The 25,443-nt window shown below is 42.4% G+C and overlaps 1 protein-coding gene across 1 annotated transcript; it reads left to right on the top strand.

Moving 5' to 3' along the window:
* On the top strand, positions 3,190–25,324 carry ZRSR2 (zinc finger CCCH-type, RNA binding motif and serine/arginine rich 2). Its single transcript, XM_021409741.1, has 11 exons — positions 3,190–3,720; positions 5,489–5,568; positions 5,691–5,787; positions 6,065–6,173; positions 6,513–6,599; positions 8,672–8,710; positions 11,068–11,183; positions 17,369–17,582; positions 19,854–19,909; positions 20,098–20,207; positions 20,862–25,324. The coding sequence occupies exons 1-11, from the start codon at positions 3,674–3,676 to the stop codon at positions 21,341–21,343; spliced, it is 1,437 nt and encodes a 478-aa protein (XP_021265416.1). The 5' UTR covers positions 3,190–3,673; the 3' UTR covers positions 21,344–25,324.

Here is a 25,443-nt window from a genome sequence, read left to right as displayed (position 1 = left end):
TAGCATACTGTAATTCAGACTCCTAAACAACTTAAGAAAGGACTGAAACTTCAAGGACCATCTGACTCAGTAAAACAAAACCCTTCTATCCTCTCAATCTGATTAGCAATGTACTTTCTGCTTCTTTCAATGTCTTCAAAATGGAAAAATCCCAGGAAAGTAAAATATTGATAGCCATCATATAAGTTAATTAACAGCTACGGCCAAACTTAGCCTCAGTTTTCAAATTTGACAAATTAACAGTTTTAAACTCTGAGGAAGTTAATCTTTAGTCTTAAATAGTTGTGTTCAACTCTTATGAGGAAAGAGTCAATGTGCTACTGTCAGCATTAGTCACTCATGGAAATCTACCTAGAGAAATGCAGGTCTGGTTGTTCAAGATCTTTGCAGTTCCTTGAGTGCAGTGCTGTGCATCCACTAATGATTTCAGAAGCTGGTGAGATGAGCATCTACAGGAATCCCAGCAGCATCGAAAAGACCAGTGCTGGCTTTTATAGGTGCAGCCTAATTCTCATTAAATTGGAGTTTGTTGTTAACTTTAGAGGGGAACTGGGTGGGAATGGGGCCCATAATCACTGTCATCATTATAATATTGGAAAAGTAGCTTACAGTATTTTACAGTATTTTACAGAGTTTTTATTTGTGCTCACAGAAGTAGACAGTATCTGAAAACATTAACCCCTTGAGAAGGTAGTGTAGCCATCAGAGAGCAGGTGTGGGAAGGATTTGCTCTCTAGATTTTTCATATATTGCCTTGAAACATGCACTTTGCAGTGAAAAGCACTGAGGATCACACACAGCAGGGCTAGCATAGGGAGTAATCAACTTCCAGTGCAGTGGGAAAGGATGGAAAGGCTGACAGATATGGGACTGTTCAGCTTGGAGAAGACTGAAAGGGGATGTTATCAATGTTATCAATATATATATCTAAAGGGAATGTGGTATTCAATTTGAGGTTGTATGAGAAATGTTTCTCCACTACACGAAGTATAATCAGAGGACTTTATATCTACCTTCTCATGATGGAGCATATATATATATACAAAAATGATCAAAGAGATGGAACACCTTCCCTATGAGCCAGGTTGAGAGACCTAGAGCTGTGCGGCCTGGAGAAGAGAAGGCCTGGGGAGATCTGAGAGCGGCCTTTCAGTGTCTATAGGGGGCTATAAGAAGGAAGGGGACACTCTTCAGCAGGGTCTGTTGTGACAGAACAAGGGGAAATGGTTCCAAACTAAAAGAGGGAAGATTTAGATTGGGCATAAAGAAGTTTTTTACAATGAGGGTGGAGAGGCACTGGCACAGATTGCCCAGAGAAGTGGTGGAAGCCCCATTCCTGGAGACATGCAAGGTCAGGCTGGACGGGACTCCGAGCACCCTGGTGTAGCTGTAGGTGTCCCTGTTCACTGCAGGGGAGTTGGGCTGGATGGCCTTTTAATGCCCCTTCCAATTCAAAAGATTCTATGATTCTATGAGTCTATGTAACCATACAGTGTAGGCATATTTTTCTTTGGGAAACTCAGAAGAGTGAGTTCTGCAAACATTCTTTTCCACAAAAATAAACTATATTTGAAGAGGTGTCTGTTCTACAACCCCAGTATAAGTGCTAACAATTACCGGAAACTACATTATTTTGGATACATAAATGGATCTAGCCAACCTGGAACGGCCATATTTGTTTCTTTCTGAGACAAACACTTTCACAGCATTGGGACAATAAAGCTGCATGGAACTCTGCACCTGTTTTTGAATAGCAAGCAGTTGTTAAAATTATAAATTCATGAGAATAAACAAAATGGAGAAAAAATGAAATTATTTTATTCCTGTTTCAGAAGGCTGACAGCTTTTTCCAGAATCATTTTGAAGGTCTGTTATAGATGATGTTGTTTGTCTTGCCTTATAAAAAGATTCTGCTTTTCACTATTCAAATACATAAAGTTAAGACAGCTGTTTCCCCAAGTATATTGGGAAAATGCCATAATGAAATGTATGACACTAATGAAAGAAATGACTGAACTTCTCAATACTGAATTAGGGACGGTTTAAAGAAAAGTTGTTATGATACTTATTCTATTAAAAGGATGATGAAGACTTGTAACTCCTAAACAAAATACGATTTTTGAAATACTTGTGTTTTTTCAAAATGTTCATGGATGTGTATGGTTCATCAGTTCTAAAATGCACAATACTGCCATCTTCTGCATCTAAAGCTGCAAATTACCTGTTGTTTTACATGTAGATTCTGCACAAGTAAACAGTAAAAGTAATAGCATTGTCAACTCCATTTTAAAAGGCAATCTACAACCTGAAACATGGTTAAGCACCCACTAGGATGGTCATCGTCTGAATATTCCTTGATCAATGGGCAAACAGAACTGCTGACTATAATAGGCACAATTGCTTTGAGCTTCAGAATAAATAGTAAGATACTCATTATGCTGTTAATGAAGGGCACAATTAGTCTGCACTGGTATGCTTCACCGTCAGCAGTTTGGATTGTCTATGCAATATACTACCTCTACAATATACAAAGAAAGCTCCTGTATTGTGGTTTATGACAATAATTTTAATATTAATCAACAATATACATTATTAATGGTTATGCAAAGCACGAGCAAATAAAATCTGCAAATTTGTTGCCTCTGAATGTTGTAATCTGTCTTGTCTGTCACCAAAGAACTGATTACAGCTAACTTGAATGTTTTGGCCCATCCTATCTGTGACTGTGCATTATAACTGATATCTGGGCCCAGGAGCAGAGAGGATGCCGGAAAGCAGCTCACCAGTTACAAGGGCCAGACCAGAGTGGAGGGGATTGCATGTGATGGACAGGAGTGTGAGAAGATGGATATGAGGATAAGGTTCTTCACCAGAGTATGGTTGGGCCCTGAAACAGGCTTCCCAAGGCAGTGGTTGCGGCCCTGAGCTGCTGGAGTTCAAGAAGCATCTGGACAACACTCTCAGACACATGGTCTGATTTTTGGGTGATCCTGCCTGGAGTCAGGAGTTGGGCTCACTGATCCTCATGGGATATTCTCAAGATATTCTGTGATTTTATAATTCCACAATATGTGTTTATTCTCAAGACGGATAGAGTAGCTCAGGAGTTAATAGCAAGAATGTATTAGTGGTGCCAGTTACATTCATCAGCATACTTGCCTGGCGTTCCCCAGCCTCACTGGACCTCTGACTTCCCTCAGCTCTTCAAGAGATCATACCAGCAGCCAACTATCAGCCAAGAGACACACTGAAAGCTCACCCGGTGGTAGGCATTGCACAACTGTATTTCACATTGTCATAGTGTAGCCAGCATAAGGCACATGTAATCCAGGCAGTTACTGCAGCTGTGGACTATCAGCACAACCCTCTGCGTGGACAGTCAGCCTAGCCGTGACCCTGGAGACAACACGCAATGCTTCACTCAGCGGGGCTGGAAAAACCATGGGAGAGGCTCAGCGGGCTCCACCTCCTTTCCTTTTGAGCGCTTTTGTAAACGAAATGTAAAGCACTGCTTTTCAAGGCGCTCTGCAGTACGCGAACAACCAACTGCACCTCCAGCCTCAATTGTCGCTAACGGGCACAGAGCGAGAACCAACGGCCGCCGCTCGGGTACCGGAAGGGATTTTGCGCCCTTCCGCCGCGGGGTCACGTGACGTCCTGTCGGTAACGCAAGATGGCGGCGCCCATGTTGCTGCCCGAGTCCCCTCTGGGGAAGCTGAGGTGAGGACGGGGTTGAGGCCCGCGCCGGGCCTCCCCATCGCCTCCAGGAGGAAGGGGAAGAGCACGGGGATGCCTATGGAGGGCCGAGGCCCAATTCCAGCGGAGGCCGCTCGGCTGCGCGGTAGGCCGGGTCGAGGCCGCCTCGCGGCCGGGCCTGGGAGTGGCGCAGCTACGTGCCGCCATGGCCGCCCCACCGCCGCCGCCGTGCACTGGGGGGGAACCGGTGTCGCGGTCCGTGAGGGGGGGGGGTGGTAAGTGGGCGCTGCCGGGTGGGGGTGCGGCCGGAACTGGGAGTGTGGGGGCGGCAGGTGATGCTTGGGCCGCTGTCCGTGCCCCGCCCGCCCGTTCGCCGGGGAAGGGAGGCACCAGGCGGGGACTCGGGGGCCCGGCAAGCGCCTGTGCTCGGTGTGTGCTGGGGCGGCCTCGCCTGGCAGTGCCCCTTAGCCTGAGTGGCTTCTGGTGCTCAGTGGCGTGCTTGCAAACTTGGTTGCAGCTCTGCACTAGCAGTATTGAGAGCTGCTCCTTCCTGTAATTCTTGGGCATCAGCAGCTGCTGAGAAAGCCTGAGAGCGGGGCAGGAGCGGTACTCTTTTGTCAGTCTTAGGCATCTGTTTAAGAGGGTGAGATTACTTCCTGGTAATGGGCATTACAGGAGATACTGGGCTTGTGTGAGCCAAGGCAGAAGGCCAAGCATGTCGTGAGCCATCCTTCAGGCACTCAGATTCCTGGATAACCACCACAGCGTTATGAGTGGCATGCATGGTTGTGCAGGTGGTGAAGTTGCAAATAATTATGAGCAGAAGGGTGAGTTTTTGGCTCTGAGTTACACATCTGGAATTTTTTAAAATTGCATGCTCTGAAATGGCAGGCTTTTGGTCTGCTGTCAGTATTTGGCATGGCAGTGGGAAGAGTTGAAGATCATCCCTCCCATTCTTCCACTGGCAACTGACTGGAAAGAATGGAGCTAGAAGGAAAAAGAACAGAGAAGGGATGGTACAAGAATATTTTTAGATACGTGGATAGATATTGAACATAATGAAAACAAGGTGCTGCTTCCTGGCAGCCTCCCAGAGATGTCAGACAAACTGATAGGCTAGGCATGAGTGTGGCCAAGATCCCATTGTAGAAAAGAGAGCCTGAGAATTATATGGCCAGGCTGGATGGGGCTTTGAGCAACCTGGTCTAGAGGGAGGTGTCCCTGTCTATAGCAGGGGGGTTAGAACTAGATGATCTTAAAGGTCCTTTCCAACCCAAACGATTCTATGATCTGTAGCAGCTGTTATGTGTGCTTGTGGTATCTATGCATTAAGACTGCTGTTTGTAGAGAATATGTAGGTAGAAGGGCAAAGATCCGGAATTTCATACCATGTAAAAAGAGCAAAAAACTAACATTTGCTGGAAGGCATGCCAGAACTGCAGAATAGAATATGCCTATTTTTTTTCTGCCAGATCTTATCTGGTGGCCAAGGTTCAGTATCTAGGGAAGCTTTCATGGAGCTGATGATAAAGATGAGTGCTGCAGAGCTCAACAGGGAGAAGATCCTCTGTGTGGGGTCCAAGTGTTGTCATTATTGCTGGCAACATGCAGCTCTAAGAGCATAGTTGCAGATTTTATTGCTGTGTCAGATATCCCTGTAGAGTTATGTTTCCTGTAAATATCTGTTTATTTTGCAATGTGGAGTTTTATTCTGATTATGTAATCGAGTGCATATATGACACTAAAACTTCTTTGTTAGGCTGTGGTAGCATAAATAATTTCTCATCTTCAGCCATCAGAAATACAGAGCCATTCTGAAGAAAGAAAAGCGGAAAAAAAAGCGGCAGGCACTTGCCAAACTGAGAGACTCGGGTAAGTGCAAGGAATTTTGTATTTCCAGTTGAACTGTCCTTAATAAAGGATATAAATTTGTATACATTTGGTGACTGTAACATCCACTTACTTAGATGTATTTTTTCTTTGGCTTTTCTCAGAAGCTACAGAAAAAGATGAATCAGTGTCTGAGGAGGAAGAGGAGGAGCTCGAAGAAGAGGAAGATGAGGAAGAGGAAAAAAAACTTGAGGCAGAAAGGTGAAAAAGCTAGAAACTTGCATGTGTCAAATGCACATGGATGCTTAGAAAAGTATTAATATATTCTGTGTATGAAATAGAATCTTCCATTTATATGCCATGTTTCACAGGAGTTCTCTGGAGTGTGAATGATTGTCATAGAATTTTCTGTTTTAAAGAATATTAGATAAACTGTAGATAACGCTGAACTAACAAATTTCAGTTGTATGTACAATGACTGCATCTGTTTTGGGTAATCATTAAAATTTGTCTGAGATGTATATGGTTTCATTGGTAGACAAAAACTACATGAGCAGTGGTTGCTGAGAGAAGAAAAGGCTCAAGAAGAGTTCAAGCTTAAGAAAGAAAAAGAAGAGGCTGCAAGAAAACGTCAAGAGGAAGAAGAGGTGATATATAAACTTAGTGTTATAGTTATAGTATCTGGTAATAAGGGAAACTTAGTAATAACTTTGCTTAATGTCTTCTGCTGTAGCGTACCAGGTTTTGTGGATGTTGATATGTCTAAAATAGAAACTCTCTTCTTTATTTCATTCTAGAAGAGTAAAATTAAAGAGACACTAAAATACTCATGTAATGGGTTTTTATTAAGAGATGTGGTGCCTTATGGCTGAATGATAATGGTCAAGGAGTTAAAATACAGCGTGATAGTTTTGAACTTGATTCTAGTGATTATAAAGTATTTATTTGTTTCCTTAAGTAACTTTAAAAATTTCTTTATCGTAAAGAGAAAGATCAAAGAAGAATGGGAAGAGCAGCAAAGAAAAGAGAGAGAAGTGGCACAGCAGAAGCAACAGGAGAAGAGAGAAAGAGAGGTGATTCCTGGCAGTGGGAGGATAAACGTGCTACATATCCTCTCGCGTTTTCTGATGCACCAGTCTATGCATGTTGAAAAGGGATTTTATTCTAATTACAAGTGCATGAATGTGTCAGTTACTTCCCTCTGTTCTAAGTTGCTGAAACTGTACCTTGCTGTTGAAGAAGATCTAGTAACTCCATTTACCTAGCAGGATAACCGATTCTAATGCATCTCTATCTGCTTTTTTACATCAGTTAAATGCAGAGGCACACTGTGAATGCGGTTTCTGGTATTTGCACTTTTTACTTTCTGCAGTAAAGATAGTCCTTAGTTAATGTCCCAGTTGAACATAGTGGTGAAGAAAATTCCCAGTGAGGATATAGAATTATATTGCTGCTGTTCCTTAACAGAGTTCTTAATCAAAAGATACATTACAGCTCTTCTTTACCTGACTCATCCAACAGGACGTATCTTTTTTTTCAGACTTCCTTGAATGGACAAAAAAGTTATGCTGAACGTGCTAGTAATTTATAACATTTCTTTTAAGTATACATTCTTTTTAAGTTTTAGAAGTTGAATAACCTGGATGTAAGATGCCTTGAACAGAAATAAAAAGTGAGGACTGGCCTACCGCCAGTAAAGGGTGATTGCAACTGTGACATATCAGCTTCTACACGTTAGGAAAAGATTCAAGTTCAGCCCTACTGCTGGGAGGTGTCTTGATGCTGTGTCTGGTAACTGCAAATGGGGAATAGACATGAGCAAATGGTATTGTCTCCCGCATTTAATAGTTGATTGTTTCACTGGTTACATAACAAATCCATGATGAAGGAAAAAGAACAGCAGTTGTATTTCCTGTCTGTTTTTCTCTTATGTTACATTTCCTTTCCTTTCTTTGCAGAGTAGGGAGAGAAAATGATGATCTCACCCTTTATTGAAGGTTGAGATACAGTTCCAAGAGAACTATGTCATGGTAACAGCAGGGTTTTGTTCCTTGCCTTTTCTCGTGCCTAAGTTTGCTCAAGTCCTCAGTGGCCTAAGCTGGTTTCCTGAACTAGTTAGAAACCATTTTCTTTTTTTTTTTATGATTTGTTTTCTTTCTGGATTACTATTTTACTGGTCTAATGAGCTATGCTGGCTCAAAGAGGGCTCTGACAGTCACCCAGAGGGAAACTGTAAGTGCTCAGCAGGGAGTGGAACCACCCATTTTGGCAGTGGAAAGCTAGTGAATTGATTTGGCTTGTCTCTTCAGACAGGAGTTCATTCAAATTTTGACTTACTGACCGATAGAAAAGATGGCTTTTTTGCTCCTTAGGATGGGAAAATAGATTCTGGGTTTGTTTGTTTGTTTTTCTCATGTTGAATTGCATTCTTTTCTAACTTTCTCTTCCTCTTTTTAAATTTAATTGTCTTCCAAATTAGAACAACACCAGTGTATTTTTTTTTTTGCATTGGTTACATTTAAATGTCTTTATTCTTTAAAATTCTAGAATAATTTGTGAGAACTAATTTCTAGCTTGTCTTGGAGCATGACTATTGCTTTACTTAGCCCAGTTAGAGGAAAGGGAAAGAATATTCTCATTGTTTTACTCTATTTAAAAGACTAGATACAGCAAAGCTTAATGGGTTTCTGAATTTAACGTTCAACAGTTACAGACTTGGGTTTAACAAGGGCTTACTAAACAACATGGTTTTCTGTGTTACGTAGAATATTCTAAGTCAAAAAGCTTAGCACAACTAAATGATTATGAATTCAGCTGTAACTAAACCAAGTCCTAGATGAAAAGATGAATTTAACTGTTCAGTAGTTCAGTTATAGTTTTGATTAAAAAAATGAAAATTTTGAATTTGTCTAGTGTTTTGATTAGAAAATCATCTAAACTAAAGCTTAGTCTGATGTATTGTTTAACGGCATTGTAGTGTGTGAAATCCTTCAAAGAAAAAGTAAAACATGGTTTTCAAGCAAGCCCCATCAAACATTCACTGTGCATAATCATGGGGTATTGTAAATTAGGTTCTTAACTAAAAAAACAGATGTTTTGCATGTCCTTGGGGTTTTCATTAGTCCTGTGTTTGCACCATTTATAGGCAGCTGTGCAGAAGATGTTGGATCAAGCTGAAAGCCAGGTATGGTCCATCTTTTTGAAGAACTGAAAAATAATTTAATTGCCACCCAGTGTTTGCCTCGTAGTATGTTGTGCATCTGCTGTCCAGAACCTAATGGCTGTAAGAAATTTAATATGTAGTGGTTTGCATGAGCTGTAAACAATTATTTACTGGATGGAATGAGGTGTATTTCTGACTGGTTGATGGCAGTGCAGTTGTACATGCTCATTATTGTTCAGGGGATGTGAGTCAAAAATGAATTTGGAAATATTGATGCATGCTCTATTTTTAAAAAACAGCAGCCACAAAAAACTAGTAACAGTGTATTTATGAATTAAAATTCTAAACAAAGCTGTCAGTCGTTCTGAGTTGTAAGACAAACTTGGTTTTTAAGCAGATGGTTCACTCTAAATAAACCATTCAGCAGCATAGAAAAGCACAGATCCTGAAGGGGAAAAAAAGCAGTCTGGGGAGAAGCTGACTGCTGGGGTGCCTGGAACAGCATGCATCTCAAGCTGGCAGCGTGTAGTATGGGAAATTGAAGTCTTCATTTGAACGTTAGAGAGTATGAATTTGGTCTTTTCTATTTCCTTAGAAGAAAGCTTGACTTTTTATCCCTGCATATAGGGATATAGTATTCACTACTTATGAATAGTCATGTTCTGCTTAAAATTCTGCATAAATCTGAAATTTAAGTTTTACCCTAGTTACTCATTGAGTGTTGATTGCCACTAACTGCTTTGGAGTAGTATTCAGTTCTGAATTGCATTTAAACAGTTCTTTAGGTAGGCAATATGTTTCTTTATTTTGGAATATGAGTAGAAAAATGTTCTGAGCTATTATCTGTTCAGCACTCAAGATGTGTTAACAGCCATTTCTGCAAGGGAGTAGACAGAAATGTTTTATGCTGGAGTCTTTGCATGGTATCAGTCAGTTCAGAGTTCTGTTACTTCCACACTGTGGAAGTGATGGTGCTGCTTTATTGAGAAGAAATTACAGCTGAGAGTCATGAGTAGAACTAGTGGCAGGGTCAAATCCTGCTTGTAAATGAACAGAGTTTTCATTTGATTTAAAATGACAGTTTCAGGCTAGTTGGTTTCACGGATCTTTTGGCTAAGAAAATGAAAATTCATTTCTTAGAATGTGCTTTATTGATAGCCAGCCCATGCTTACTAAATTGATTATCCCAATCTGAATTTTAGAAATCTTAATCTAATCGCCTGAGATGAACAGTATGGGGGCTTTTAGTTCCAGTACTGTGAATTTAATTGTTTTTAATTCTGGCCTATGACAGGTTACTTTTATTATAGCCTTTCCTAACTGCATAAAAAATGACAGTGATAACATTACTGAGCTTTGAGCTGTTGCTAAGATAGGCAAGTAAGTAGTCCTAAATTTTTATCTGTCAGATGTAAAAAGTGCTGCTCAGTGTATACTGGCATGAAGTAGCAGACAAGCATAGCTGAATGGAAAGAGCCTGTCAAAATCATAAAATCATAGAATTAGCTAGGTTGGAAAAGACCTACAAGATCATCCAGTCCAACCATCCACCTACAACCAATAACCTCACTAAACCATGTCTCTCAATGCTATATCTAAATGTTTCTTGAACACCTCCAGGGACGGTGACTCAACCACCTCCCTGGGCAGCCCATTCCAGCGCCTGACCACTCTTTCAGAAAAGTAGTGTTTCCTAATGTCCAGCCTAAATCTCCCCTGGCGCAACTTGAGGCCATTTCCCCTCGTCCTGTCACTAGTTACAAGAGAGAAGAGGCTGACCCCAGCTCACTACAACCTCCCTTCAGGTAGTTATAGAGAGCGATAAGGTCCCCCCTGAGCCTCCTCTTCTCCAGACTGAACAATCCCAGCTCCCTCAGCTGCTCCTCATAAGGCCTGTGCTCCAGACCCCTCACCAGCTTCACCGCCCTCCTCTGAACACACTTCAGGGCCTCAATGGTTTTCTTGTAGTGAGGGGCCCAAAACTGGACACAGTATTCGAGGTGCGGCCTCACCAGTGCTGAGTACAGAGGGACAATGACTTCCCTACTCCTACTGGCAACACTATTTCTGATACAAGCCAGGATGCCATTGGCCTTCTTGGCCACCTGGGCACACTGCTGGCTCATGCTCAGCCGAGCATCGACCAATACCCCCAGGTCCGTTTCCTCCACACAACCTTCCAGCCACTCTGCCCCAAGCCTGTAGCATTGCCTGGGGTTGTATTCATTATTCTTGTGGGTTACAGATGAAATTGTTGACTGAGGAGCAAATTATTACTGCAATTCTTTGGGTTATAAAATCTTAAGAAACTTTTTGTTTAGCAGAAGAAAACATTTCATAATTCTGTTTTGATGGTTGTTTTTTTTTTTTTTTCACAGCTGGAGAATGGTGTGACCTGGCATAACCCAGAGCCCCCAGAGAACATAGGAACAGAGAAGGATAGAGCAAATTGCCCTTTCTATATCAAAACAGGTTCCTGCCGATTTGGAGACAGGTAATCAATTGAATATTACCAGCACAGAAATTTTTTTGAGAGGTGAGGGGCAGGCAGCTTCATGTTCATGTGCAAACTGAAGAAATCTTGATCTTGTTTTATAGAGGATGGCTTTTCAGTGAGACAGTTGTCTCCAGGGTGAGCGCATACCATGCCAAAGCAAGGGATTGCCTCAGTGGGCTAGGGAGAGCCCCTGTCAGGAAGCAGCTGCCAGGGGGCCATTAGCCTTCCTCGGGCAGCAGCGCTCTGATGTGGTGGGGGCACGGCCAGGAGCAGTGGGGTCACCCCCTGTGGATACAAAAGGGGTGATCACCTTAAAAAGGTACAAACAAGGACTTGGGTCAGGACTGGTGCCACTAAAAAAAGGGCAAAGGGGACTGTTTGCTGAGAGGCATTGAGGCACTCATCTGCCACCCAGATAACCTCTCTAGAGAGGTTTGCTGCCTGCCAGGATCCACATCTGGGACATCAAGAAGAAGATAACAGATATGATTAAGTTGGATGACTGCTATCCCCTCTTGGTCTTTCAAGCTGGGTTGCATGAGGCTGTGACCAGAAAATTAAAAAATATCAAAGAAGACTTTATGTCCCTTGGGGAGATGTTGAAGGGATCGGGTGTGCAGGTAGCGTTCTCCTCAGTCCTCCCAGCTGGAGACTGGGATCTGGGAGGAGGAGAATGGATCAGTTGAATGACTGACTGCATGGGTGGTGTCACTTCAAAGGCTATAGATTCTATGACCTAGGACACACCTTTGAGAAACCAGGAATGTTGACATGGGACTGAACACAGCTGACCAGAAGGGGCAAGAATATACAAAGTAACAGTCTGGCTGAGCTCATAGCTAGGGCTTTAAAAGTAGAGCTGCTGGGGGAGTGGGGTGTTCTGCTGAGTGGCAGAAAGCCAGGGAACACTGTCACTTTAGGAAGTAGCAGGGGAAAACCTCAAATTTGTCCTGGATGTTTGTGGGAGGGCTCCTGTAGGAAGGTAGTGCGTCTGACAGCCCAGCTGAAGTGCCTCTATACCAGTTCATGCAGCATGGGAAATAAGCAGGAGGAATTTGAAAACATGGTACAATTTGAAAACTACGATCTTATTGCTATCACAGAAACACAGTGGGATGACTTGCATAAATGGAATGCAATGATTAAGGGCTGTGAGCTTTTTAGAAGGGGTAGGTAAGGTAGGAGGGGTGGGGAAGTTGCTGTGTATGTTTAAAAAGGGGATAGACTGCGAGGAGGTCTCTTCGAGTAACAGTAAGGAACAAGGTAAGAGCCTGTGGGTTAAGATTAGAGATGGGACCAATGAAGGGCAGTTGGTGGTTGGGATCTACTATAGGCCACCTGATCAAGGGGAGCCTGTTGAGGAGGCCTTCTTGCTTCAGCTGAAAGAAGTGTCACGCTCACAGACTCTCATCCTGATAGGGGATTTCAATCATCTGGATATCTGCTGGGAAAACAACACAGTGAGCTGCATGTGATCTGGGAGACTCCTGCAGTCCATCGACGATAACTTTCCGGTTCAGGTATTGGACAGACCGACCAGAGGTGAAGTGATGCTGGACCTTGTGCTCACTAATGTGGAGGAGATTGTCAAAGACATTAAGATTAAAAGCAGCCTGGGCTGCAGTGACCATGCCCTGGTTGAGTTTGTGATCTCGAGGAATGTGGATCTGGCAAAGAGTGGAGTCAGGAACCTGAACTTGAGGAGAGCGAACTTCAGGCTATTTAAGGAATTTTTGGATGTGATCCCCTAGAAGACTGTTCCTAGGGACAAAGGAGTGGAGCAAAGCTGGCTACTCTTTAAGGATGCCTTTCTGAGAGTGCAAGAGCTCTCTATTCCCCAATATAGGAAATCAGGCAGAGGAAGCGAGAAACCACCATGGCTTGGCAAGGATATGGTGGTCAAACTGAGGGGAAAGAAGGGCAAGTGCAGACAGGGGAAACAAGGGTGTATCACCTGGGAAGAATACAGGGATGCTATCCAGACATGCACTGATGGGATTAGGAAAGCCAAGGCACAGATGGAAATGAATATGGCAAGCAATGTTTAAAACAAGAAGGGATTTTATAGATAAATTGATCAAAAGAGGCAGGCCAAAGAGAGCATACCTCCTCTGATAAATGAGAAAGGAGAACTGGCTACAACAGATATGGAGAGGGCTGAGGTACTCAATGAGTTGTTTGTATCAATTTTCTTTGGCAACCAGGATTCTCATATTTCTTGCATACCTGAATCTCACATCCCCAAACCTCTTGGTGGGAACTGGGAGAGCAAACTGCTCCACCCCATAAGGGCAGAGCAAGACCAAGACCACCTCATGAGCCTGAATGTGTACAAGTGTATGGAGCTGGATGACATGCATCCCAGAGTCTTAAGGCCACTGGCTGAAGTGGTTGCTGAGCTGCTCTCCATCATGTTTGAAAAGTCACGGCTGTCAGGCAAAGTCCCTGGTGACTGGAAGAAGGCACTCCCATTCATAAGAAAAGGAGGACCTGGGGAACTACAGGCTGGTGGGCTTCACCTCTGTGCCTGGGAAGATCATGGAACAGATCCTCCTGGAAGACATGTTAAGGCACATGAAGGTTGAGCAGGTGATTCAAGACAGCCAGCACGGCTTCACCGATGGAAGGTTGTGCCTGGCCAATCTGGTGGCCTTCTATGATTGAGAAATGGCATTGGTGGACAAAGGGAAGGCAATTGATGTCATCTATATGGACTTGTGCAAGACCTTTGACATGGTCCTCCAACATGTCCTTATCTCTGAATTGGAGATATGGATTTGAAAGGTGGACTGTTTGGTGGATAAGGAATTGGTTGGAAGGCCGCAGCCAGAGTGCTGTGGTCAGTGGCTCTGTGGTGGTGGAGACCGGTGACAAGTGGTGTCCCTCAGGTGTCTGTCTTGGGACTGGTACTCTTTAACATTTTTATCAATTATATCAATGGTGAGATCGATGGCACCCTCAGCAAGATTGCTGATGACACCAGGCTGAGTGGTGCAGTTGATACAGCAGAAGAAAGAGATGCCATCCAGAAGGACCTTGATAAATTTGAAAGGTGGGCCCATGTGAACCTAATGAGGTTCAACAAAGCAAAGTGCAAGGGTCAGGGTAATCCCAGGTATGTATACAGACTGGGAGAGGAACTCCTTGAGAGTAGCCCTGTGGAGAATGACATAGAGGTCTGGTAGATGAAAAAATTAATGTGAGCCAACGGTGTGCACTTGCAGCTCAGAAGGCCAGTGGTATCCTGGGCTGTATCAGGAGAGGGGTGGCCAGCAGGGAGAGGAAGGTGATTGTTCACCTCTGCTCTGTCCTTGTGAGGCCCCTTCTGGAGTACTGCGTCCAGGTCTGGGACCCCCAACACATAAAGGATGTGGAGCTTTTGGAGAGTGTCCAGAGGAGGGCCATGAAGATGACCAGAAGTCTAGAGCACCTCTCCTGTGAGGACAGGCTGAGGGAGCTGGGCTTGTTCAGTCTGGAGAAAAGAAGGCTGCGGGGACATCTCGTTATGGCTTTCCAATATTTAAGGAGAGATTATAAACAGGAAGGAAATAAACTTTTTACATGGGTAGATAGTGATAGGACAAGGAGGAATGGTTTTAAACTAAAGGAGAGAAGGTTTACATTAGATGTCAGGGAAGTTTTTCGCTGAGAGGATTGCGAGGTGCTTGAACAGGCTGCCCAGAGAGGTTGTGGATGCCTCATCCCTGGAGGTGTTTAAGGCCAGGTTGGTTGGGGCCCTGGGCAGCCTGATCTAGTACTTGATTCAACAGTTGGGAGCCCTGCCTGTGGCAGGGGAGTTGGAACTTGATGATCCTTGAGGTCTCTTCCAACCCAAGCCAATCTATGATTTTATGATCAATTACTTTTATTTGGATGGGCTTCTGTTATTCATGATGGAACTAGAGAAAGCAGTTGCCTAGCTGGAATTGAAGCACTAATAATAGCACAGTATTGATGATACATTTGTGTTCTGTTGGTTGAAGTGACTTTTACCTTAGCTGTGGCAGATGCACAGATATATTTGGGCAGAATACATTTAATTTCTGCTTTTAGTGCAGGCCTGGCATGTCAGATGTTGTTTTTCACTTTGATTAGTTTACATATGCTGCATCTTTGAAAAATAAAATAAAAACATGTTGACTAAAGCAAGCTATGGTATATCTGCACAGTGGGCTAAGATATTGGGTAGCTTCCAGAATTCTCTTCTTTGTGTACTGTTAAATCTGTGATACTTTCATTCTTGGTTCCTGTATATTATTGTGAGTGCTTTGTATTGGAAACATGGTAAAAGGCAAGAACAGAGAAGGACAAGATGATCAGAAGTGAGGAACAGCTTCTGTAGGAGGAGTGGCTAACTAGCCTAGACATTTCACTTTCAAAGAGATGATGGAAGAAGACTATGGTAAATGGACACCTTGGCTGAACATGAGCCAGCAGGGTGCCCTGATAGCCAAGAAGGCCGATGGCATTCTGGCCTGTATAAGAAATAGTGTAGCCAGCGGGACTATGGAGGTGATTGTCACCCTGTACTCAGCTCTGTTGTCCAGTTTTGGGTCCCTCACAACAAGAAAGACATTGAGGCCCTGGAGCGTGTCCAGAAGGGCGAGGAAGCTGGTGAGGGGTCTGGAGCACAAGTCTTATGGGGAGCGGCTGAGGGAACTGGAATTCTGTAGTTTGGGGAAGAGGAGGCTCAGGGGAGGACTTAATTGCTCTCTACAGCTACCTGAAAGGAGGCTGCAGCGAGGTGAGGGTTGGCCTCTTCTCCTGTGTAACTAGTGATAGGATGAGAGGGAACGGTCTCAAGTTGTACCAGGGGAGGTTCAGGTTGGATATTAGGAAACATTTCTTCTCCAAAATAGTGGTCAGCTGCTGGAATGGGCTCCTCAGGGAGATGGTTGAGTCACCGTCCCTGGAGGTGTTCATGAAACATTTAGATGTGGTACTAAGGGTCATGGTTTAGTGGGGAAATACTGGTGCTAGGTGCACAGTTGGACTGGATGATCTTGGATGTCTTTTCCAACCTTGGTGATTCTCTGATTCCGTGATTCTGTGACACTGAAGTCATGAGTAGGCTGGGAAGGATTATTTGTGTTTTCATGAAATACCTTAATTAGTGGTGAACTCTCCCTGAGAGTTATTTTATTATTTATTAATAAATTATTAATTATCACAGTAACTTAAACACTACTGATTTTTAGTAATACTGGATTTGGGGCCATTCATTTTCCTTGGTGTTATTTTTGTTCTGTTATGTGCTATATTCATTTTGTGTACAGGCAATACTGGTTGGATGAAATATTTTGTGTTTTGTAATCCAGTTAGAGCAGTAAAATGAGGTTGCTTTCAAAATCAAAAAAGATTAAATTCATCATCTGTGGGTTGGTTTTTCTTTTTTGGTCGGTTGGTGTTTGTGATTTTTTGTTTGGTTTGTTTTGAAGTCTAAATGGTAAATCTGAACATAGAAGTCAATTTCTGACTGACTAAATGCAGAAGGAACCCTACTATCTAAAGTCTAGGCTGTAATTGCTGGTTTCAAGACCTGGTCTCCCCCCAGTATGTTTGTGCTTTGCCACTGCTAGATATGACAGTAGACTAGTCTTGACAGTTGCTCTGATCACGTCATGAAAAAGAGAAATATGTTGGGGAGCATCTGACCCACTTACTCTGTGAAGTGTTTGAAACAGCAGTCATAAAGCGCACTGAAGTAAACATGGAGGCTACCATCCATGATCTTACCGAATCTAAAGGTTTGTGGGGGAGAACTGCATTTTAGCATGTGAGGAAGGTAGCCTGAAGATGATGCACAGTGAGGGATATCCAGTGGATCTGGATCATTATATGGCTGCCAAGAAGATGCAAATTTAAGATATGACTCATTTATAATAAGCTTTTTCTTTTTAAGTGGAAAAAGTCAGTCTCATCCAACTATAGGTCCAGACATGCTTTTGTTTCCTCACCCTGCTCCTCATTCACAGTCTCCTCTTCCCTGCGTGTTGAGAAAACCACCAGTGAAAGTCCTTCCTCCAAAAGATCTGTTTTAGTAATTGAAATATGTTGATTTTCTGGTAGTAAATTTTCTTTGGTAGTAATTTTTTCAAAATGGCAAGCGTTCAAAGTTTCAACAAGTGCATCTTCTGCCAAAGGTACCAATCTTTTTTTCTTTCTTCTCTACAATTATCCAGGTGCTCCCGCAAGCATAACTATCCGACATCCAGTAAGACACTGCTTGTCCGAGGGATGTTCATTACTTTTGGCATGGAGCAGTGTCGAAGGGATGACTACGACACCGATGCGAGTCTCGAGTACAGTGACGAGGAGACCTACCAGCAGTTCCTAGAGTTCTACGAGGACGTGCTCCCTGAGTTTCAGAATGTGGGCAAAGTTGTTCAATTCAAGGTATGCATATGGGTGTAAGAGCTTGTAAGTTTTGAACATATACCATGTCAGTTGTGTTTTACTAGCCTTTGGAGAATTCTGTGCAGTATGGTCTAGGTAAATCCCATGTACTTAGAGAACTATATTGTGTCTACTCCAACTGTGCATCTCTCATGACGCCTGTAAACTTCTCAGTACTCTTACAGAGCTTTCAGAATCTTCTCTCCCATTCTCCTGATCTGTTATAAAAGCTTGTGCTTTTATACTGCCATATATTCATACAGAATAAGAATCCATCACAATCCCTTCTCTACTTAGCCTGTAATAAGCCCAGAGGGGCCATGGATTAAGACTGTTACACAATGTAAAGATATATGGGCTACTGCCACTTACTGTCACAGTGCCACTTAGAACTACACCAAAGGTATGATGATAATGTATTTGGAGTATACACCCAAGCAGTGTCACTGTAGAACTGATGTGATAAAATAAACTCAAAGTACAAGGTAGTAGATACTTCGGCAGCAGGAATTAATTTTTACTGGCCATCTTGTAAAGATGCTATGTAAATGGTGTTGAGATTTGTCATCCACCCTTAGTTTCTGCATCTGGTTTCCTGATTTTTTTTTTTTCCTATAAAGATTATGATTTCTAATGAGGAAAAATGAGGGACCTGTAAATATAGACCTCGAGATGAATGATACCTCGTTGTACTAAAATGCGTGGCTTGGATGGTGGAATCTCCTCGTAACAGAACTTAGCAAAGCATCCCTTTCTGCTTGCCACTGCCAAGTGATTTTCTGCAGTCACCAGGAGGCATGCAGTGCCTTTTCTCCTTTTGTTTCTCTGTATTGGCAGCTGCCTGAGGACAGAGATTGTACTAGCATTTCAAGCAAGAGGAAAGTTAAGTAATATCAGTGAATTCTCAGTGACTTTTGTAATAAAGAAACCTTCACTTGGATGACTATCCTGCCCACCCCCATACTTTGACTCAAGGGATATTAGCAAGGGATATTCTAGAAGACGAGATGCAGATTCCCAACGGAGAGTGGATTTAAACACAGTCTTACCATCAAACTCACATTCTTAAGGTAGTATCTTGATTGTGTTACATGCAGCTATCTGCTAAGTTGCATGTACTTCCGTCCCTGTGGCTAATAATGAGCTAAGAGCTTCTAGTCTAGGGTTTCTTAGCATATGAAGCAATTGTGCAACTCTAATTTGATTTTTCAGAGGTGTTCTTGTTTTATTAGAGATGCTTAGGAATTAGGTGTCGGCTGCCAGGATCTTAACAGATAGAGTTGAGTCTCTGCTACCATTTAGACTCATGTTATGCACATCCCTCTTTCAACTGACTTCCATTTCCAACATGCTATAAGGTTTTATTCTTATTGTTCTTTTTAGGAAGCTAATCCAGAATCTGGCAGGTCTTGACAAGACATGCTTCTTCTCTTTTCCCAACCAGACATGCCTATCGTGATGTCATTCTTACTTGTTCTTGCACTGACATTGTTACTTATCTTGAATAGTACGACTGTTTATTCTGTAATATTTAATTATATAACTGCTTGTTTTCGTCTTTGAAGCCCTTGCCTAATCCAGCGCGCATGGGTGTTATTCTTTGGGGGTCAGGGAGGTACAGTGATAGAAAAAGCTGCTTGCCTCACTTGGGGCAGATATTGGAAGAGGCCTGGATGCAAAAGAGGCCGGGCCTGAGGCCTGGCTGTTTGGGTTCTTGCCTGCTTGGGGCCAATTGTCTGAGAATCCTTAGTAACCAGTAACAGGCTTTAGGAAAGTCAAATTGTATGTTTTTGAATGCTAAATTATTATGAAAAGTGGTGTTTCAGAAATGTGAATGTGAGTGGTTTCAACTTCTTTAACTCATCTCACAGAGAAGTTGTGAAGGTAGATTGTTCTAAAGATTCTTTTACATAGTGAACCCCATGTTTCCTCACGGGGATACTACTAGTTGTTTTCAGAGCAGTATTTTGCTGTTGCAGAGTAAGGTTGACCCAGACTTCAGTGCAAGACAACTGAACACAAGCTGCCTTGTAGACTGAAACAGAGGTCGCAATGTCAATCAGAGCAAAATGCTGGAAACATACAAAAATAAAGCAGGCATTTTTGTTTTCTAAACCTTGTATTTGACTAAAACTGTGTTCAAAAGAAAATAATGTGCAAGTTCACACTGATGTGCTGTCATAAATCAGAATGGCTGCCAACTCAACATGTGTGAGATGCTGTATAGCATGAGCCTTCCATTGCCCTAATGTAATGTTTCAATCTCCTTAGGTCAGCTGCAACTATGAGCCTCACCTCCGAGGAAATGTGTATGTCCAGTATCAGACGTGAGTATTCACAATCTTACCACGTTGCAGAACTAAACTACAAAGCCCAGTAATGAAAACTGTGTAATCCAAATGATTTATTCTCATACTGTGTAATGAGAGCCGAAAACTGGGAAATAACATCCAAAACGATTGTACGGTGATAATGCTGCATGTTGGTTATGTTGGGTATTTTTTGCTTTTTAAAGGGAAAAGGACTGCCAGGCAGCTCTTGCTCTATTCAGTGGCCGATGGTACGCAGGCCGGCAGCTTCATTGTGAATTTTGTCCTGTGACAAGATGGAAAACTGCTATTTGTGGTGAGTTGCGTAAACACTCGGAAAATAGAATGTGTGGTATCGAAAGAGTTGGTTTAGAAGTGAAAAAGAGGGAGATAAGCGGTTGCTTTGATTCATCCAGTGCTTCAGTTTACATTCATTTCTGTTTCAAAGACAAATATGCTTATTTGCTTGCGTAGATCTAGGAAGGAAAGGGAATATTTGTGCCATATGATGTAAGCGTTCATATCATCCTAGTAGATTTGCCATGGGCTGGAAAAGAAAACTTTGACCCCAGCTTTCAAAATAATAACAATTATAAGGTGGAAGTGCAGAAAATAGCAATTTATCTCTTTCAAAAGCAACAATAGTGTCTCAAACATCAACAGTTCTTAGCAGTTACTATTGCATTTGACTTCTCTATATGTACATTCTTTGAAAGTTTAGGCTAATAAAATTATTTATTAAAAAAACTGTTTTACGCTAAAGCATAAATAGCCATCTTAAACATATGTTAAAAAGTTAATTCCAAGAAAAGTACATATCATAAAAATAATCTTGGGTAAAATAAGTGTTCACATACATGTTTTTCTGTTTGAAGAAGCAAAACTCAGTTCAGTAAGTTTCTTTCCAGTAAGTGCGTAATGAAGCTTTAATAGATCTGGTTCGTAAAAAAGCAACCCTAATCTGTTGCAGGCTTATTTGAAAGGCAGAAGTGTCCAAGAGGGAAGCACTGCAACTTTCTTCATGTATTCAAAAATCCAAACAATGAGTTCTGGGAGGCCAATAGAGACATACGCGTTTCTCCGGAACGGACTAATCAGTTGTCTAAAAACTCTGAAAGGAGAAACAGATCGAGCCATCGTGATGACTATTACGGCCGGTCAAGGAGAAGGGGCAGCCCGAGCCCAGATCATTCTTACCGGAGAAATGGGGAATCCGAGAGAAAAAAGAATCGCCGCAAAAACAAGAGAAGGCGCCGGTCTGGCAGGTCAAGGAGTCGAGAAAGGAGGAGGTCACGCAGCAGAGGGAGAAAGAGGAGAGGACGCAGTCGCAGCAGAAGTTACAGTCGAACACGCAGTCGGAGCAGGAGTCGGAGTTCCTCTCGATCCAGGAGTAGGGGCAGAAAGAGATCGAGCAGCAGAGGAAGAAATAGTGAAACTCCCAAAACAAAGTGAGAAATAATTTTAGAAATTGCTAATTGATCAAATGTAGAGCTGACAAAGAAACCTTTCCAATAGGGCACCAGATTCGTTTGAGTCGCAAATAAAGTGTTCTTGCACATCAAAATGTTTCTTCCTAATAAAGGACCCTAGTTTACTGTGTGCTAAGCTTCAGAAAGTTAAAAGTCCTATATAAGGTGTAAATGTCAAGTACTCTAGCTACTCTGTCCCTCCGAACTACTGCAACACATGGATGCATACCGAGTACAAAATAGAAAGAAGTAAAGCTTTTTTGGTATATGCTTATGCCTGTGTTATGTGTGTGTTAAGTGTTTACTGTCCCTGTAAGGAGTTAGTACAGAACAGCTAGTGTGCTGTAAATTTGCACGACAGCATACTGCAAATTGAAGTCTGTGTAAAAGAGAGCCATTTATGTTTACCGAATGTTTATGGGAATTTTCGTTCTAGACAAAGTAATATAATCATCTTATGCTTGGAGAAAAGGGATCTAAAAAGACTTCACAGTTTGATTGTACAATAGTTGCCCAGTAGAAGCTTTGTGGTCATAAGTGTTGGATTTTTTTCTCTCCCATGACTGAGCTGCTGAGCTAATTGCCTGTAGGGATTGCAGTAGACTAAAACCAAGTAGGAAGTACACAAAAAAAAAAAAAAATCAACCAACTTATTCAGTACCTTAATCCCCAAGTAAAAGGGGAGACCGTGCACTTGTAATCCTGGACTGAAGACAGAAAATAGTTTGCATACCTCTTAGTTGCATGCCATTTGTAGCTGAAAACCACCTGCCTAACCTACGGTGGAGTGGTAGGAAAATGTAAATCTGGTCACTAAACAGGCAGATGTAGTTGTAAAGGCTCAAGATGACCGCAGAGATGTTGCAGAGTGGCTAAAGGAACTGAAAGGTTTATACCTGAAATCATACTTCAGGGTTTGTTTGTTTCTTTTCTGAGATGAGGACTTGATTTGAAGCCCTTTTTAGGCTTGTATTACAAGCAGTTTAAGGCACCCTACTGCCTAGCTCCCCTACAGCCAGGGCGGAGAGTAGGGTACATAAAAATGAAGTTATCAGGATAAAGCTTTCTTGAAATGACAGCTGTGTTAGCAAAGTACTTGCAATTAGCAAAGTCCTTATAAATATCTCTCTTTTAAATGAAAGATTTGTGCTGTTAAATGGACTGTACTTCACCCGGTTTATCTATAGGTATTTAACTTAGGCACTTAAGGCATCTGTACGTACGCGGAGAGAGCAGTTTGTGGTACGTAAGGTGCAGGTGCCCTGAACTGTGCGCAGAGATACCTCCCTCTCTTCAGCCTCTCCAGAGAATTTGGGACTCCTGCCTTCAGGGGACGGTTCCAAGAAGCCTAAAGTCGGCATGAAATGCTCCCAAATAGATCTTTGTGGTGATTCAGCAGTACAACGTAAAGTCCCATCAAAAATCTGGACATCCAAACTCACTATAGCATTCCTCACAGCATTTTTTTTTTTCCAAGATAGTTAAGAGTGGATGAACATTGCTTCTGGTTATTATATATATATATACATATATATATATAATTATTTTTTTCTTTTCTAAATGCGTATTGCACCTAGCATGCTGATGATACTTTTTTCTTCTTTCATGTATAACAACTGTTGTCCGCTATGGAGTAACACAACGAAAGTGTTATATATTGTGGTTCAGTTCAAACCCAACTTCCACTATATATTGTCATAACTGTAGGCAGAACGGTAGCTTAGTTAATTTGATTAGATGCTTTAGTTATTAACAGATATAGAAATTGTAATCTAATAGCAGAACTTTTGAAGTAATTATAACTTCACCCGAAAGGCCTATTTCAATGGACAGCACTAAGTTTTAAATTATATTTTGAGAAATTTGTGACAACCGGTTTCTCATGGCGTATCTTTTCTGACTAAACCGTACAGATTTTTCCCCAGGGTTTCTCTTTTCTCATGGATGCTCACTTGTCTAGTTGGGGTACTTATGCTGAGCGTGGCAAACTCATGCAGCTGAACTGGCGTTTCCCGCTTGCTGCGATGCATCGCTAACGGGCCACTTAGATCCTCACGTCACTGGTGCTGCCTTGCTTCCCACAACCGGCTTTCTGGTGGACCAGCCTGCTGCTTGAGGCTCTTGGGTAGAAAAGCAGATTTATGGTAGCTGTAGTGTGCTGTATAGCCCGTGTCATGTGGCAGGCTGTTGCTGAGGATTATCTTGAGGGAAATAAACGACCAAGCTCGACCAGAAGCGAGACGGGTGTGGTGGGATGCTGATTTTGTGACATCTGTGACAAGCCGGGTGAAATAAGTGAAGCGGACCTCTGTAGGATTAGAAACCGTGGGCCAACTAAAACCCACGTGAGAATTCCACAGGTAATAAGGCTCCTTGTCCCCACGGTTTTGTAATGGGATCTGGGAAGCTGAGCAGCTGTATTTTTTTTTTTTTAAAGAAAAGTTCTTATAATAAAAAAAAAAAACTTGCTCAGAGATGCATGTAACATTTAAATGTGCTTTATTTCTGCTACTCCAATGGCTGAACCTTCAGCTTTTTTTCTTGGGATCTGGATCCAAACTTTCTGGCTGTACCTGTGCGCTGTAGGACTGGTAGCTGTAACTATTCAGTTTCACGTGCCGTCTGCTTATTACACTGAAACAAGTGCTGCAGATCTGACATTTTGTTTGCTTTTGGTAGCATGAAACCTGGAATTCAACCGGTTTTCAAACTTAAGAGTTCATCTATTTCAGTGTTGTTTTCCCTATTTCATAATCTTAAGTAGTGTCGTATGCATGGTTTTGTTTCCTTATTAGCCGAGCGAGCTATTTATTCTGAAGAGACAAGGCAACTGAAATTCCTAAACGTTAAGCTTCTTTTTCCAAAGGGGAAAAGCCCAGAAGAATGCAGGATGGATTTAGATTTGCAAGGAATAGCTTGTTCCCACTTTGCGCTATTCTGCGTAATCCACGTAGGAGGACCACGTAAAGTGAATTAACAGCAGTCGAGTTTTATGTGTGCTTTTATTTTTTGAATGGCTGCTTAAAGCAGTGGCTTTCGAACTTGATTATGAAGTTTGTAAGTATCACTAAAGCGCTTTGGATTTTGATTACGAAAGCATTATTTACAGAAGAGCTGCAAGAAGGGGGTTAGGGGAGCAGCAAGGCCCTCCTGGCAGGGCTGGCCAGCTGAGGAGGTCAGGATGGGGAGCAGGCGCTGCTCTGACTGTTCTCCTGTGGAAGGAGTAAGGTCACGGAGAAGGAAATGGAATGTGAAAGTCCAACTACTTCATAGAACTCATCCAACTCCAGGTGCTTACCCAAAATGTTTCAAGACAGTAAGAGCAGGTTTCCTGCAGCAGAAGGGAATGCTGCTAAGAGGGGGCAGGGGCTACTTTAAGCACCAGCAGTATGACTACCCAGTGGCACTTGAGCACCTGGGAAAGCAGCATGCCTTCGGCTTTGTGCTGGTGACTGCTCTGAAGTCATTTTCCTTCCCAGCACGGTTGCCACACTTGCTGAGTAGCCATTATCACATGGGTGGCAGGAGGACTTGCCCATGCTCACATGCTGAATGCAAGGCATCCATTTTTGTGAGGAGGCAACAAGCACGGATGAAGGTCTTTCCCTTGTTGATGGAAACAGACAGTCTGAAATGTATTCTAAGTAACTTTTTCAGCTTCACATCCTTCAATAGGATGTCTTTCTGAGATTTGGCTGTGCATTACCACATTCAGTGTACTTAAATACCTGTACCAGTAGCAGCATCCTTGGGCTGCACAAAGTAATGGCTTTCAGAAGAAATGCAAGAGCCTGCTCAGAGATGCTCTTACTTCCTGCCCTGAATCAGCACTTCTTACAGAATGTGAAAGTCTACGCTAGTCAAAAAATTAAATGATATAGGAACGTAAATTATGCTTTTAAAGAGTGCCACTGATTTTTGCTTTCACTGTTAAGCTTGCTGTAATTAAAATAACACCCTATTATCCTGTCCATCCTTTTATTCAGCTCTGATGCATCAGCTGAGTGCAGCATCTGTCCCTGACAGATAAATATATGAACGGTAACTTTGACAAATTACAGTTCAGAAAACTATGAGACTGAC

Source organism: Numida meleagris, chromosome 1 (genome assembly GCF_002078875.1).
Source record: "Numida meleagris isolate 19003 breed g44 Domestic line chromosome 1, NumMel1.0, whole genome shotgun sequence".
NCBI lineage: Eukaryota > Metazoa > Chordata > Aves > Galliformes > Numididae > Numida > Numida meleagris.
The sequence above is the reverse complement of the archived record's forward strand: the minus strand, read 5'-3'. Positions and strand labels throughout refer to the sequence as shown.